The sequence below is a fragment of the Hippopotamus amphibius genome, chromosome 3, assembly GCF_030028045.1.
Source record: "Hippopotamus amphibius kiboko isolate mHipAmp2 chromosome 3, mHipAmp2.hap2, whole genome shotgun sequence".
Classification (NCBI taxonomy): Eukaryota; Metazoa; Chordata; class Mammalia; order Artiodactyla; family Hippopotamidae; genus Hippopotamus; species Hippopotamus amphibius.
In genome coordinates, this window is record NC_080188.1 from 46032563 (window position 1) to 46048689 (window position 16127).

Sequence of the window (16127 nt, forward strand, 5' to 3'; positions counted from 1 at the left end):
GTTTTTAAGTTTCCTGTTGGTTATTGCTGAGGGCATCCTGCAACCATAATAACCACAAGGGCAGGTCCAGCCACAACATTAGTTATCAATAGGCTGAGACCAGCAAGCAATAAGGTAGAAGATGGGAAAGTCTAAGATTAATTACAAAGGAAGTAACAGAATTATGAAAAAATAGTTTGTATTTCCTAAAAATTGGCCTCATTTGTATACATTATTTAGACTCTCTGGCCGTTAGGAGCTGTATTTTTAAGCAAAAGGAATTGGACTCACTGGTTTTCAAACTGGAGTCTTGGGAACCTAAGGAGCTGTTGACTACCTGCAGAGCTCCCCCAGCCCTACCTTCCCTTTTCAACTAGTACATCTGTCCTTGCTTTGATCATTTTACATACTGATCTTGGTAAACATTTTTCCTTTAAAGAAAGGGTGAAAAAAATGTTTGAATCCCTTTCCATTTGTATGCTCTGTTTATATGCTTGTATGTAACCTGGCGATTAGTAATGCAGACCCTTGCCTATTGCCCCCACAGGCTTCCCACCTCCATCCATGCGCCAAATGCACTAGTGTCTATTTGAAAAGGACATGTTTTGTTAATGGAAGGAAGACAAGAGAAACATGCATCTCTCCCCCAAAGGTCCACTGGACTTTGCAGAGAAAAGATTCAAGACAGAAGCTGATAGAACTACTCAAGAGAGATCCTATGAATTTCTGAAAACAAAGGATGCCATACCCCTAGATGATCAAGTATGGCACAGAGCAGGGCCCTGCTGGCCCTCAGCTCTGTAAGGAGATTAGTACTGGTCTGGCACTCCAAGGATTCGAAGCTTTGGAAGCATCCAGAGATTGTCCTCGGTATAGACATTACTTTCACAACAGGCATCACAGTCAAGCAGGAATCAGATAGGAATCAAAGAAGCTAGGGAAAAGAAGGTATGTTCTATGGTCATTGCTACGGACTCACTGGTTTATAAACACTTGTTGAGGATTCCTAGAAGTAACAGGAGGACACTTTGGGGAAGACACTGAAGTACTCTTACTACTAATGTTTGTTCTATTTAGCTAGGATGCATTTAGCCATCATATAGCTGTCTCCAAAGCAAATACTGTTGAAGAAAGTTTTTCTAATCTAGAATGAAACATATACATTCATACAAATTCCACTGCAATTACTCTTGTTATTTATGTAGTAGGCAACTTCCAGCTGAAGGAGTGATCCACCTGAATAAACATTTCCATGGTGTTACTTTTACATCTGGACAAGAGTTCTGGTTTTGTTCCCAGCCTCACCTCTGACTGATCATTGTGAAACCAAGAAATCATTTAGCCTCTCAGCACCTCAGAATCTCTCTTCTGTGAATGAGGATAATGGGTAAACCACCTCTTGCTTCACTGCATTGTTGTGAAGTTTAATTAGATAATGTTTGCACAGCCCTTTGAACTCTACTATTTAAATTGATGTGTAAATATGGTGCTTCCTTTTATCAGGATGCTTTGAGCCATTTCATAAAGAAAGATGACTATGATAGGAGGATTCATAGGGAAAGGGTTACTTTAAAAAAAATTCATGTGAACTGAATTCTGTGACTGTCAAATAAGCATATGAAAATACCCAGTTGGGGTTCTATTGATAAGAATAAGGATATAGCCTCTGTGTGCTCAAGGGGTATTGGTTTTACCCTCTATAAAAGTAGACCTAGCTCCTAGGGTGTAGAATCATGTCCTGTTTGTACTTTAAGCATTGGTATTGTTTTTAAACGTTATGTTTATTCAGTATATTTTGCTAAGACAGCATTGGTGATTTATTTCATGTTTGTCATATATGCAATCACAAAATAACAGATTTGCATTCACCTAATAAGAAAGTCGTAACCTTTGAAGTAGTATGATTCTATGTAGATCATCCATTGGTTAGTCTACTTATAAATCAAAGAGATTTCACCCACAACAGAGAAATCTTAGATGAATCAAATCTTCTTACTAAATTTTCTGATGAGAATATTTCATTCCAAAATAGTTATTCCAATTCTTTTTGAAAATATGCATTAATAAAGACTTTTTTTTTCTGCTAGAAATAGCTTCATAGATGGATTAAGTGGCTTGGGTTAAAAAAAATCACAAACTTACCCCCATACACCTAACTTAGGCTTCAGTATATCATTTATTTGTAAGCTAGAAATTTTTTAAAATTTATTTATTTTTAAAGGTTATACTCCATTTTTTGTTATTATAAAATATTGGCTATATTCCCTGTGTTGTACAGTATGTCCTTGTAGTTTGTTTTCTACATAATTGTTTGTACCTCTTAATCCCCTATCCTTATACTGACCCTCCCCCCTTCCCTTCCCCACTGGTAACCACTAATTTGTTCTCTATATCTGTGGCTCTGCTTCTTTTTTGTTATATTCACTAGTTTATTGCATTTTTTAGATTCCACATATAAATACAGTATCATACAGTATTTGCCTTTGTCTCTTGACATATTTCACTTACCATATATATATATATGCCACATCTTCTTTATCCATTCATCTGTTGATGGACACCTTGCTTCCATATCTTGACAACTGTAAATGATGTTGCTATGAACATTGGGGTGTGTGCATCTTTTTGAATTGGTGTTTTTGGGTTTTTTTGAATATATACCCAGGAGTGAAATTGCTGGGTCATATGGTGATTCTATTTTTAGTTTTTTTGAGAAACTTCCATTCTGTTTTTCATAGTGGCTTCACCAACTTACATTCCTACCAACAGTGTACAAGGGTTCTCTTTTCTCTACATCCTCACCAACACTTGTTATTTGTGTTGTTTTTGATGATAGCAATTCTGACAGGTGTGAGGTGATACATCTCACTGTGGTTTTGATTTGCATCTCCCTGATGTTTAGATGTTTAGTGATGTTCAGCATCTTTTAATGTGCCTGTTGGTCATCTGCATGCCCTTTTTGGAAAAATGTATATGCAGGTCTTCTGCCCATTTTTTAGTGGTTTTTTTTTTTTTTTTTTTTTGATGTTGAATTGTACGAGCTGTTTATGTAAGTTGAATATTAACCACTTATCAGTCATATCATTTGAAAATATTATCTCCCATTCAGTAGATTGTCTTTTTGCTTTGTCAATTGCTCCCTTTACTGTGCAAAAGTTTTTAAGTTTAATTAGGTTCCATTTTTAAATTTTTGCTTGTATTTCCTTTGCTTTAGGAGACAGATCAAAAAAATATATTGCTATGATTTATGTTAAATAGTGTTCTGCCTATGTCCTCTAGGAGTTTTATGGTTTCTGGTCTTATATTTAGGTCTCTAATCCATTTTTTAATTGAAGTCTTTAATTCATTTTGTGTTTATTTTTGTATATGGTGTTAGAGAATGTTCTAACTTCATTCTTTTACTTGTAGCTGTCCAGTTTTTCCAGCACCACTTATTGAAGAGACTACCTTTTCTCCATTGTATTTTCTCACCTCCTTTGTCATAGATTAATTGACTGTCAGTGCATGGGATTATTTCTGGGCTCTCTATTCTGTTCAAAGAGATCTGTGTCTGTTCTTGCCAATACCATGTTGTTTTGATTATTGTAGCTTTGTAGTGAAGTCTGAAATCTGGGAGGGTGATTCCTCCAGCTCTGTTCTTTCTTAAGATTGTTTTTGCTATTTGAGGTAAAGATAGAAATTTTTAATGATGATATTACAAGTGTGACAATTAAATTTCATGTTACTGAATATTCTAGAATATAGAGTTAATATGTTTTATTGGGAATTTAGACAACTGGTATGAGAGTTTCAAAAATTACTAAATATGAAGGTGGGAGTTTGCAACAGCAAATGTTTCTATAAAATCTAATAGCTATTTTATTGGACTTGTAATGTACAATACCTATGTACTTGAGGACTATATCTTCTGATGGACCAGCATAACATAGAAGTGCTTTGAACAGTCAGAAACTTCAAATTCAGTTTCTGATTCACATCTTCTGAAATATATGTTCTGCCCCAAATCTTCATATGAATGATAAGAACATAATTACAGGAAAATTTCAGATTCTTTAGGTCCTGGTAGAGGATTTGTAAAAATTATGAGGGTGCCTCAGTAAATTCCTGGGTGTAACAGCCAAGGTATGTATATTGTTGATATTTCCAGAAGAAGGCATATAAGTATTGATTATTATGCTCTAAAGGGACACTAAAGAAAACAAAATACTGATCTAAAACTAAAACATATTGTCTCAAGAGGCGCAAAGATAAAATAGAATCTGAGGTTGCTACTACGGGGAACCAGGGAATGAATATTCTATTTACAGCTCTAAAATTCTGAATGATTCTATATCCTCAGCCCATTGGTGTTTTTGACTAGGAGGACAAAAGTTTTAAGAACCAGTCCATTTCCTATTAGTTTTAGTCTGTCTTTAGATTCTGCTTTAAGAGAGTATTATGTATGTTTAGAGAGAGGTTCAGACCTATTAATGCTGCTGCTACCAAAGAAGTGTTTCAAAAACTCTGGCACCTCTTTGAAATCTTCAATTTGGGCTTCATTTAGACACAGTAAGTCTAAGTCAATATGCAAATTAGCTGTGACCTCAGTATGAATAGGGCATTCTCAGAGATTTTCAGGAAAGAGACCATCAAGAAATCATTTAATCTGCTCATAATTCCATTTTCAGTGTACATCTCTCCCTATCAAGTTAGCAATGGGGGGTCACAGAGGAGGCAAGACTGTGCCTCTGCTCTTGGCTAGGACATGCAGGATGTCTGAAGATTCTTAGACACCCACCACCTGAGTAGTTTGTTTACTCCAAGGGAAATGTTGACTTAAATAGCAAAGTTTAAGACTAATAAAGTAACACTGAGGTCAAGCAAAAGGTTGTCCTTTAACATTGTGAGAAATTCCTCCTTGTGAATTTTTAAGGGTAAAATGAGAGATTGGGCATTTGATTCCTTTTCCTCCTCCTCCACTTCCTCAAAAATGAAGTGCATTGTTCACTTCCTTTTTTTTTTCTCCTTTGCCAATGTTCTATTTACAGTATCTATAAATGTCTTTACCAAGTGATTCCTCTTTGTGTTTAATGATTGGAAGTGTCTAATTGTTTTATCTGTACAGCCAAAACTTTATTCTGAGTCTTACTCTGTTTTTGTTCTTAGGTTCTTTAAAAAATGCTCAGCAAAGTGCTGGCTGGCTGGCAATGGAGCTATTATCCCATTCTAGTTTTTCTTGTGTATTAAACTTTCTATTTCAGGCTTAGGTTTATTCATAAAAAGTTAGCAGAAAGCTAACTACATCTGCATCAGGAATTACTTCTGAAGGCTGTCTAAAAGTATTAAAAAGCTTATCTCTGAATTCCCCAGTGGATGGCTTCTTTCTTTGCGTATAAGACTGAATCAGAGTTCAGTCTATGTTCACAGGAATCTTGGGAGAGAGCTTCCGAAAGACCTTGTCTAATATATACAGCTTTTCTATCCCTCTGATTTCTTATGCAATTTGGGGGTCTTTGAATTCTATCTTTCCATCCAATTCTTTTGTATCTGAACATATATACTATTTGGTATATATTTGGGGGTGCTGGTTTATACATTCCTAAAACTATTCCTAACTCCTCTGCAAATTTTATCTTTCTAGGCTTTGAAAAAAAATTAACACTTGCCTTTTATGTCAGTATGAGGCTAGATCTTAAAACTAATGTAATTTTCCATGTTTCTGGTGGGGATGGGGTGGTTAATTTTATGGAGTAATTGCACTTTGAGGATTTTTCTAGCCAGCCAGGAGGTAAAAGGAACAAGTCAGAGAAGCATAGGTCAGGGGAACATAAATAATAGGATAAAAGCTTTAGATTTGTACTGAGATTTGGGGGAATCTAAAAGAGAGACCATTTTTAGTTTTTCAGCTTTTGCTTGCCTTGGCCAAGACATCTTTAAGGGAAGAATTTTGGAATCTATATGCTTTCCGATACTTCCTCAAAAACATAAAAAAAATGCAGACCATTGAGTGTTTGGAGTAGTATTCCATTATGTTCTAAGGCACCTCTCAAAAGAACACTTGTTCACATCAGAAGTTCCTCAGCATGGCTATTATAATTCCAAATTATTCTTGGTGAAATGATGCCATTTAAAAAGGTAAGTCTAAGAATTTGGGATATTGTGCAAATACATATAAGAAGCAGGAACCTATGTCAGAGTTGGAATGGTCTTAGCTTTAGACTGATGCAGATCCAGGAGAGTCTAGGAGTGTTCAGGTGAAAGTGCTGCTTGTTTACCTGGTGCCACAGCACCCTGGCTGGCCTGTTTCCAGCTGCAAACCTGACTACTTTGCAGCTCCCTGTACATGGAAAGATTTGGAGAGATTTCACAGACAAAACAAGACGAGCCCTGAGGAAAGTTCTCATAAAATGTTGCTAAGTGACCTGAGGCAAAGCTTTTCCACGCAATTTTCCAAAATTCAGAAGATACTTTTGGAATTTTTCAGTGCTCAGGGTCAGTTGGAGGAGTGGATTTATCCAGCTTACCCCCATCCCCTCCCTGTGAACTCTTCCCTATAGATACACAACAGAAGATGACAGCGACAGAGACAAACTGTGCTGTAAGGAATAACACTGATTTCCACCAAGGATGAAAGTTATTCAACTGAACAGATAATCAAAGGATTCCTAAAATGAGGTTCTTATTTAAAGAAGACAGAATAAATGGAACATTTGGGGAGCTTTAATAAAAAGAAATCAGATTTTGGACTCAGTGCAAAACCTACCTCATCATCCCAGTCACAGAGGTCAACAGCTCCCTGTACCAGCAAGAGACTCAAGGGGCCACAGAGGCAACTATGGTTTCCAAGTTGAGGTCCTGGACCATGACCAAGAGAAGTTCTTGATTAGATTTTTCACACATCCCCAGTATTGTTGAATACTGGCTTCTCCCAAATATCACCCAAACAAGTCGTTAATAAGACAAATCTGAGTTTAGGTTACAGAAGCAGAGGAGAGCACCATCTTGACAGTCCTGTAGGCACAGTGTTGTGCCGGAGCTAGCTCCTGTCAGCCTGCAAAGGATTCTGAACAATCTCTTCCCAATTCCATGCTCAGGGATGTCACCTGGGTAGCTTGAAGTTGGCCATGGTAGGAGTGCTTATACCACAGAAATCATCAAATTCCACAAATCAGGGATTTTTCCCCCCAGGGAGCCACTTTACCTTAATAATATCTTGGGGTGTGGAAGCAAAGTTGGGATATTTAGGAGATGTTGAAGTTTGTTTTAAGGCAAGTCTCTTAATTTGAAACTTTGACTAGAATTAGGTAAGGATCATCATATAAAAGATTAAGATTGGCAGACACAACAAGGAGAGGATGTAAAGCAAGGATTTCCAAGAGTCTGGTAAATTTTGACATTATCTGTTGAAAAGCCCAACAGTTTGATATTAATTAAAATGAGTCTTTCAGTATGTTCTTGAGACAGTAAAATTACTTGAAACTTTTATCTTTCTGAGCAAGAGTCTCCTGGAATAATACAGTCATGTTGATGAGGACAGTGAAATAGTAAAATCATATTAATGTATACAGTAAGCTCTGTGGGTGTGGATGGTTTCGGTTCTCACATATAATGCTTGAGACTTCAAATTATATAAGAATTAAGGATAGGTTTCTATGGAATTATCACATCAAAAAAAAAAGCTCATAGGAAATGTTCACTTGACATCACTGTTCATTTTCAACTTTAACAAAAAGCAAAAAAAAATTTTTTCTGACTTCACATTCTACTGGTATCTAACATCTTTTCCAAAGATTTAAATAGTTTTTAATGATATTTCACTTTAATCAAATAATTTAAATAGGTTGCATTTGTATATTTGGGGAATGAACTGTATCATGTCTAAGAAATTTCTTTTCAGTGTCTTTAAAGATACAATTAATGAACCACTTTACATGTACAATCATTTGTCTCTAGGAGACAGCAATGTAAATGAACGACTTAGAGTATTTAACATATCTGAAGCAGAGGCCCTGTTTGCCTATCTGTTGTCATTTCAACTAAGTACAATTTGTATTATTTCTATCTTTTCTTTAGTAGAATAATAGGGTCAGAAGTCTGCAAAGGTTCAGAAATGAATTAGTTGAGAGAAGAAAGAAAAAAAAAATTTTAAATGTTACTAGACAAGAGAATGTTTAAATCATAGAATTGGAAAGCATCATTAACCTTCCCAGTTCAATTTCTTCTTTACCCTATTGTGAATATTTCTAATGAGGATAAGGATTTCCCTTTGTGGCTTATTTTATTATTCTTAAAATATTCTCTATATTGAGCTAAAATCTATTCCCTTCCTTTGTCCCTTCATTCTTCCTTTTGAAAATACGTAAAGTAAATCTACTCCCTATTCAGTTTAACATACTGAAGACACTGCTACAATTATTGGGTTTTGATTGTTTTTAGTCCCCCCCCCACACACACCCCTCAGATAGTCAGCCTGAGTTTATTCAACCATTCCTCTATTTCAGAGATAGTCAATGTGTGGACCAGTACTGGCTCATGACTGTGTCTTACCCTCTGGGAACTATATGTTATAGGTCCACAACAAGATAAGGAGCTGTGGCAGGATATAAGTCAACATACTGCTTTCTTCATTGAAAAAGTCTTGTTATGAAAAAATAAAGCTAGCTGAATTCAACAGCATGTTTAGTGATACAGGTGCTTTACATTGTGGCATAGTCTGCTTTACCATCACAGACTGACGGTCAGCAGTTGAACCAACTAGTTTGATAGCACTTGCTCCATGTGACATGATCTATTCTAATCATTCTTCTCTAGATCATTCTCTAGAATACAACTAACATTTCCAGAGACAGTCTGCTGAATATATAGTGAAAAACATTATTTCCCTGTATGTGGACACTATTTGTAACCTAATAGTTTTTAGTGAAGTTTTAATCAAGTAAAGCAACTGGTCAGAATTATACATGTAACCCCTTTCAAATTCTTATTGCTATTTATTGTCCATTATTCCAAAGTGGCTATCTACTAGCTATTCTATCCAGTTTTGTGTCATTTGTTAATATAAGCTATGCAGCTTTTACTGTATAAAAAACAAAAACAAAAAACCCCCAAACTTAATCACTTTAAACAACCGCCTTTTAAAAAAATTTCTCATGAGTCTGGTTCAACTGGTCAATTATGGTGACCTTGCCTAATTTCTTCTGACCTTGACTTAGCTTGTTCAAGCATCTACCTTTCAGCTGGTGGTTGGCTAGTTGACTGGTCTAAAATGGTTTCCACTGAAACAACTCAGCTCTCTTCACAGGATTTGAATCTGCCAGATGGCTAGCTTGTACTGTTCTCACGGCTGTGACAGAGTTCCAAGAGAGACAGGAAGCACACAAGACCTCTATAAGGATCAGTCCCATCCCTGCCATAAAGTAGAGCAGAGAAAGGTAGAAAATGGACCTGGAGAAGGACAAAGATTAAACAACCATTGCAATGCCAATGTATTCTTCCAAGTTCTTCATACAAAATTTGAAAATGGCACTGAAAAATACTTTGTATGGAAGACCTCAATAGACCTTCTTACAGATGCATTGAGAAAACATTTCAGAATATGTTACTTAACTAGTCATGACTGTACCAATGAGAGCTTTTATCCATCCCACATTTTTCCATCATGTTAGTAAGGGTTCAGTGAAACATTGTCAAATTTAATGCTGCAATTCAGAAATCATCGTAGTTTTCTGAACATAAATTATCATCACTGCATTATTTATAATAGCAAAATATTGGAAAGAGTGCAGGAATGGATAACTTATTATGGTAATTCATATAATAAATTATTACATGTGGTTTTTAAATTTCAAATAATTGATGAAATAGGAAAATGCTCACAATTTAATTTAAATGCAAAGTGGTAAGATACAAAATGAGGCACAATTCGAGGCACAAAGTAAGATACAAAATTTGAGGCACAAAAACAAAATTACAGGCTTTTATATCTAATGTGAAGTATTTTTAAATCCTAGAAAGAAATACGATAAAAATACAATTATTATCTTTGGATGGCAAGATTATAGTGATTTTTGTTTTACTCAAACTTTTACATATTGTTCAGATTTTCTACAGTGGACACATGTAACATCATCATCAGAAAAAAAAATGCATTCAGTTTTTTTCCATTTTGTAATTTTCCTGGGAATTAAAATCAAGTTCATATTTCCCTCATTTTTGAAAATTGTGCATTTGACCATTGCCAGTTGATATTCTCTGAGATATTGTATTGAACAATTCTAATTAGGAGGGAGACTTGGATCTTTCTCAAAAGCATAGTATCTGGATTTTAATAACTATTTCATCAACATTTTAATTTTAAAAATATTTCCTGCAGCCACAATCAATTACGGTTTCTTATTCTATTGGATGCCAAGAAGAAACAGGATTTTATGACTAGCTTTAGAGCAATACTCAATATCTATGCTAGGTAAAAAGGAAGAAGTTTTATGGGATAGGATAGGAAAGCAAGAGAAAAAATATACCTAAAACATTGTTGCCTTCTTGGTTGTATCATTATGTGGCTGAGAAACCTATCAGCCAACTACATCTATTTTGGCACTGACTGTTTCTTTATAGCCTTTCAATTCTTACTAGCAGTAAAAATCATATGTCACAAGGTGACATTTAAACCATCTGAAATGCTTTAACTGGATATTCAGATGCTAGAAGAAAGCCTCTGCCAACACAACAATAAGTAACCCTTTTCTGGCAAGGGATGTAGCATATGAAAGTGAGTAAATCACCCACCAGACACAATGTCCACCAGAGGCGTTCTGGTGGAGTAAAGATGGACACAAATTCTTTGATTCTCCTCCTGCTGAGAAATGGCATCTCCATCCCTTCTTTTAAATCAAAGTGGATTCTGTCACTGCCTGACTAATACAATATGATAGAAGTAACATTGTGCCAGTTTCAGCCTTAAGCGACAGGTACCTTCTTCCTATCACTTGGAACATTCACTCTTGGAAGCCAGCTGCCAGGCTGTGCGAAGCCCAAGTGGCATGGAGAGGCCACACCTATGTGCTCCAGTGGACAGCCTCAGCTGAGATCAGCCACCATGAGCATCAACTGTAGCCCTGTGAGTGTGCCACCTCGGATAACCAGCCACGTCACAGCTTTAGATGACTCCGGCCGCAGCCATTACCTGACTCCAGCTATGTGAAAGACCACCAAGAAAATCCATCCAGCTGAGCTCAGTTAACTCACACAACTGTGGAACATAATAATAAGTTGTTGTTTTAAGACACTAAGTTTGGGAATGGTTTGTTAATTAATAACAACAAAAAAAAATTGGAACACTAGCCATTGTTAGCTGGTACTGTTGTACCTGAAATAAAATTTGAAAAGAGTTACAAAAATAGATGGTGATATAACATCTCTGTAGAGCTTTCAAACTTGAATGGAGAAATAGTAAGTAGAACTTACTCTTTCTTACACCATTCCAAGTCACATACAGACATCATGAATCAAACACCCTAAGAGAAAATAAAAATAAAGCTCAAGATAGCCTTTCATGTTTGGAGTTGATAATACTTTGGGTACAGCACTTTACAGTTTACCAAAACCCAACATGAATTATTACCATCTTCGCTTTTTTTCTTTTTATCCTTCCTCCCTCCCTCCCTCTCTTCCTTCTCTCTGCCTCCATCTTCCAAATTGTTTTCATTCTACTCCATTCACCCTCGGTAGGAGCCTGTTTTATCTCCATAATCTCCCCATGCTATTTATAGTACATGGAATACAAAAGGATGCTGCTCAAGCAGGTGTCCATTTGGAGAAATCTGGTAGGCACTCTCTAAGGTGAAAGGGTAAATCCTGGCAGGATTTCACCCAGAGACGCCCCTGTGTGCTAACTTTCCAAGAAAACAAAAACATGAGATGTATAAACCTTTGTTATACTCAAGGACAAAGGTTAAGTATTTTCCAGTGTTTTACAACTCTTTTGCTTTCAGGTATTCCCAAGTTGATTACATCTGATATGGTTAAAGAAGGTGCTGCTGTAATCGATGTGGGTATCAACTACATCCATGACCCAATAACAGGAAAGACAAAATTAGTTGGAGACGTGGACTTTGAAGGTAATAAACTATATCTCTTTTGATAAGTGAAGAAAAAGAAAGATTCTATTTTGCATGTTTCGATAGTAGAAAGAGAAACTTTCTATTAGATCGGGGCATTATTATCAACCATTACATTAATCTTTCCTCTGAGGGAAAAGAGTTTAAGGACCTTCCTTCTTTCCTTCTGCCTGACTTCCTTCCTTCACTCCTTCCTTCCTATCTTCCTTCCCCCTTTCCTTCTGTCCTTCCTTCTCTTTCCTTTCCTCTTTCCTTCCCTTCTTGGGAGAAAAATATAATTGTACCATTATTATTTAGTTTTAAGATTAAATTCCTTATAGTCCATTTTTTTAAATGAAAGAATTCAGCAGGGCTTTTATAGTGAGCATTATTTTGATGTTTGGGAGTGTGTCTCTATACTTCATCATCCATGTCTATATTCAGCCATTCACTCTCAGAGCGAGAAGACATCTTAGGGTGTGTTTGCTAACTAACTATATTTCAGATCTAGACAGTTATCTGGATAATTCAAGTCAACATTCTTCTCTTGTGTTTTAAAGAGGAATAGAGGGGCTTCCTAGGTGGTGCAGTGGTTAAGAATCTGCCTGCCAATGCAGAGATCACGGGTTTGATCCCAGCTCCAGGAAGACCCCACATGCCGCGGAGCAACTAAGCCCGTGTGCCAAAAAAAGTAAAAATAAAAAATAAATAAATAAATAAATAAATAAATAAATAAATAAATAAAAATAAAGAGGAATAGGGAAATGAGCTAAGCTAAGATTTCTATGGCCAATGAAGAAGATAAAGCACCCAATGTGTAGTAATAAAAAAATTTCCAACTCAATGTCTTATCTCTACAGATGAGGAAACTGAACCCCAAGATAGATATATTTTTAGATGCCTGACCCCCAATTCAATTTGACTTGTCAGATATTACCTGCATTCAGGTTTTCAGTATAGTCTAGGAGTTTTAGATGTCTAATAATATACGCATATAATAAAGTAGAGATATTTTCATATTAGAAATATTTTATGTATTCAATTGATCATTCTGGCCAAAAAAGCAGGGCCATGAAAGAACTTCCTTAAGTTATAGGTGTATCTTTATAGACAAATTGAAAGGAAGAATGGTGCTCTTTTTAAAATAATTCAAATTTCCCATTTTCTCTTGGAATCTAGTCATCAGGTGATGGTTTGCCTGAGTCCCAGCATGCTGTGTAATACAAATGAATATGCAGGGACTCAGAAGTGTCCTTTGGAGTAAGGTATTGGCCCCATGTCTATGAGATTCTAAGGTGTATCAGGGACCAGGTTCAGGTCGGCAAGCTGAACCTGGTGCTAAAATGAAAAGAAAAAAAAGGAAAAGAAGAGGACAAAATACTCTGGGAACAGAATGGTGAAGACAGCAAAGTACAGTTGGACCTTATCATCTACTGCCCCCATAGGCTGTCATTCACAGGGCCCTGCCAGCCTAGCAGGGTGGCCCTTCAAGTGAACATGTGTGTTTGTATGTATGTGTGTGTTTTATGTGTACATGCTTACCTCTTTAGGAAATAACCCCTTTTCTTTATTTCATTTTTCATGTTCAATCACTAATGTCAGATATCAATAATATACTTAAATTTCTCAACTCGAAAGAGTAAGGATACAGTTCAGTTTAAAACCTAACCTTATTTCTTAGTTTTTTTGCACTGTCATTCTGCTTCTTGATTACATTTTAGTTACCATGTGTTTATTGCAAAATCACCACACACATATGATGCACCCAGATGGCACAGACACACACGATAACCAGCTCGAGGCAAGAAAAGCAAGGATGTTAGCAGCTGACACCTTTGTGCTTGTGGGGCAAGCTTACCCAGTAGTTGGCAACGTTTTATAAGACCCTTCTCTTATATGATATTTCATTGGTCTCAGATCATTTCCATGCATTCTTATGTTTTAGCTAAGAAATTTTTTTTGCTCATAAGGGTATTATGAAAACATTAAAAAATGAGCATTTTGGGGTGAGTGCGTATGCTAAGTCACACATAGATATGCAATCTCTTGATAGTATCTATTAAATTAAATTGCAGTTATGTGTATGTAAGTGTATAATGAAACAAAAAAGGAAATGACCATGAGAGACAAAGATATAAGATAAGCAGGAAAGATCACTGGGCTGGGAGACTGAAGAGATGCTCTTAGACCTAGTATTGCAGCCTGATAACTGTGCAACCTTTCTGGCCATCAGTGCTGTTATCAGTTAAATGATAGCAATGATGTCAACAGCTCCTTCCAGCTCTAACGCTTGTACCTCTTGGACATTCAGCTGAGCTACCACATGATTGTGTAAAAACACAGAAACTTTCAGAAAGTCAGACTTTTCTGACTCTATCATAAAATACACTCATGTGATTGATAATATTACTCTTGTGGCCCTGCTGGTTCAAGGAGCCAGAGCCCTAAGGAAGACCTAGACTTGGTAAAGAAGGCCTTTGTCGGCGAGGCCATGACTCAGCCACCCAGAGGAGCACACAGGTGATAGGTTTTGACATGCTGCTCTTCAGGTTGTTCATCAGAACTTAACCTGAGGTGAGGGATGATCCCGCAGCTGAGAGGGAGGAACTTTCACGTGGGTTCTGCCACAAAACTTACAGGTAGTGTTTGGCTGCAAATTGCCACAGGGAGAGTGTGGCTGCTTTGTGAGTATCGGTGAAAGTTTCACTATAACTATAGCCAAAATAGATAAAACAGATACAGGTAAAATCCAGTGCTGATGTAAACTGTCCTTGCAGAAATCTTTAGCTCACTAATAAAGGAAACAGGATGACCTATTTCAAGTAGATTACTTTGATGGGAATGATTTTTAAAGAATAATTTCATCCATGACCCCATTTGGGCATTATTGGAAATATGTAAATAACTGCAAACTATTTTACAAATTCAATGATTTATAAAACCAGGGGTCATTTAATCTATTTTATTTCTAAGAAAATATAGATGCCTATTTGTATTCTTCTTCATTACTAGATGTTTTGGCTTTAATCTTAAATCAGGCTTCTCTCTAAGAAGAGTGATATTTTATATCAAATACAACATGAAGGTTGCATCACCCTTACTATAGTTCATGACAAAAGGAAACATAAAAACACCCTAAATATTTCCCTTTTTGTTTTTTTGTTTGTTTTTTGTTTGTTTGTTTGTTTTTGGTTTAGATAATTTCCACTAGACTACATCTTCCTTTATCTACTAGGGTTTCCTGCTCTTATTTCCTGCTCTCATAGCTAGTGTTTGTGAAGTGCTTACAGTGTGCTAGGTACTGTTCTTAGGCTTCTACGTATGATAACCCTATAAGTAGATATTGTTTAATTTTGATTCAGTTATTATGATAACCCTATAAGGTAGGTATTGTTATGCCAACTACAAATTGGCACTTGCCACCTGCCTCTCTAAGGATTAAATCATGAGCTGCTGCAGCTGCTGACCTTCAACACCCCCTGAAAAGAGTTCAGGGTGGAGATCAGGAATGAGACACTCTGTGCTCTGGAAAAAACTGGCAGAACAGGTCTTCAGATAGAGATTTTCAGGAGAAGATTTTATGAGCCCAATTCTTGCATCTCCTGGTATCTAGAAAAGCACTGAAACCCTTCATGGTGATGCCTACGCCTCCTGACTAGCAGTAACCTTCACGAGACTAGCAGCAACCTTCGACAAAAAATATGTGCTTGATTGCATGTACTCCCCCTTCCCCCAAATCACTGACCTTCCAACACACCTCTTTGGATCAGTTTCTCAGAGCTTTCTGAAATGCGGTCTCCTGGGCCATAGTCCTCATTTTGCCCCAAATAAAACTTAACTCGAGACTCTCACATTGTGCATTTTCTTTTCAGTTGGCAGTTATTATCGCACATTTTACAGAGGCACACAGAGCCTGAGCATCTTGCCTGAGAGGACATAGTGTAGGGGACACCATGGGTTCATAGGCACTTATCATTTCTACCCTCTATTATCTCGATTATCCTATATTTCACTTTGGTTAATACTTTCCTTTTAGGACATGAAGTTATTTCTTTCATCCACACCACCCCCCAT

The 16127-nt window shown here is 36.6% G+C and overlaps 1 protein-coding gene across 10 annotated transcripts in view; it reads left to right on the forward strand.

Moving 5' to 3' along the window:
* MTHFD2L (methylenetetrahydrofolate dehydrogenase (NADP+ dependent) 2 like) overlaps nt 1-16127 on the forward strand; it is a 126092-nt gene that overhangs the window by 85151 nt on the left and 24814 nt on the right. For 5 of the 10 annotated variants that reach the window (XR_009052644.1, XM_057727506.1, XM_057727507.1 and 2 more), the window contains exon 7: nt 11949-12074. The exons of 1 other annotated variant lie outside the window; for it this stretch is intronic. Coding sequence is in view for 5 of the 9 variants with exons in the window: in XM_057727506.1 (XP_057583489.1) it covers nt 11949-12074 (126 nt within the window). In the remaining 4 variants the exon portion in view is untranslated. Of the gene's footprint in view, nt 1-526; nt 1367-11667; nt 11781-11948; nt 12075-16127 lie in introns of those variants that run through there. 4 more of the 10 variants (XR_009052647.1, XR_009052646.1, XM_057727513.1 and 1 more) reach the window with 4 other exon arrangements.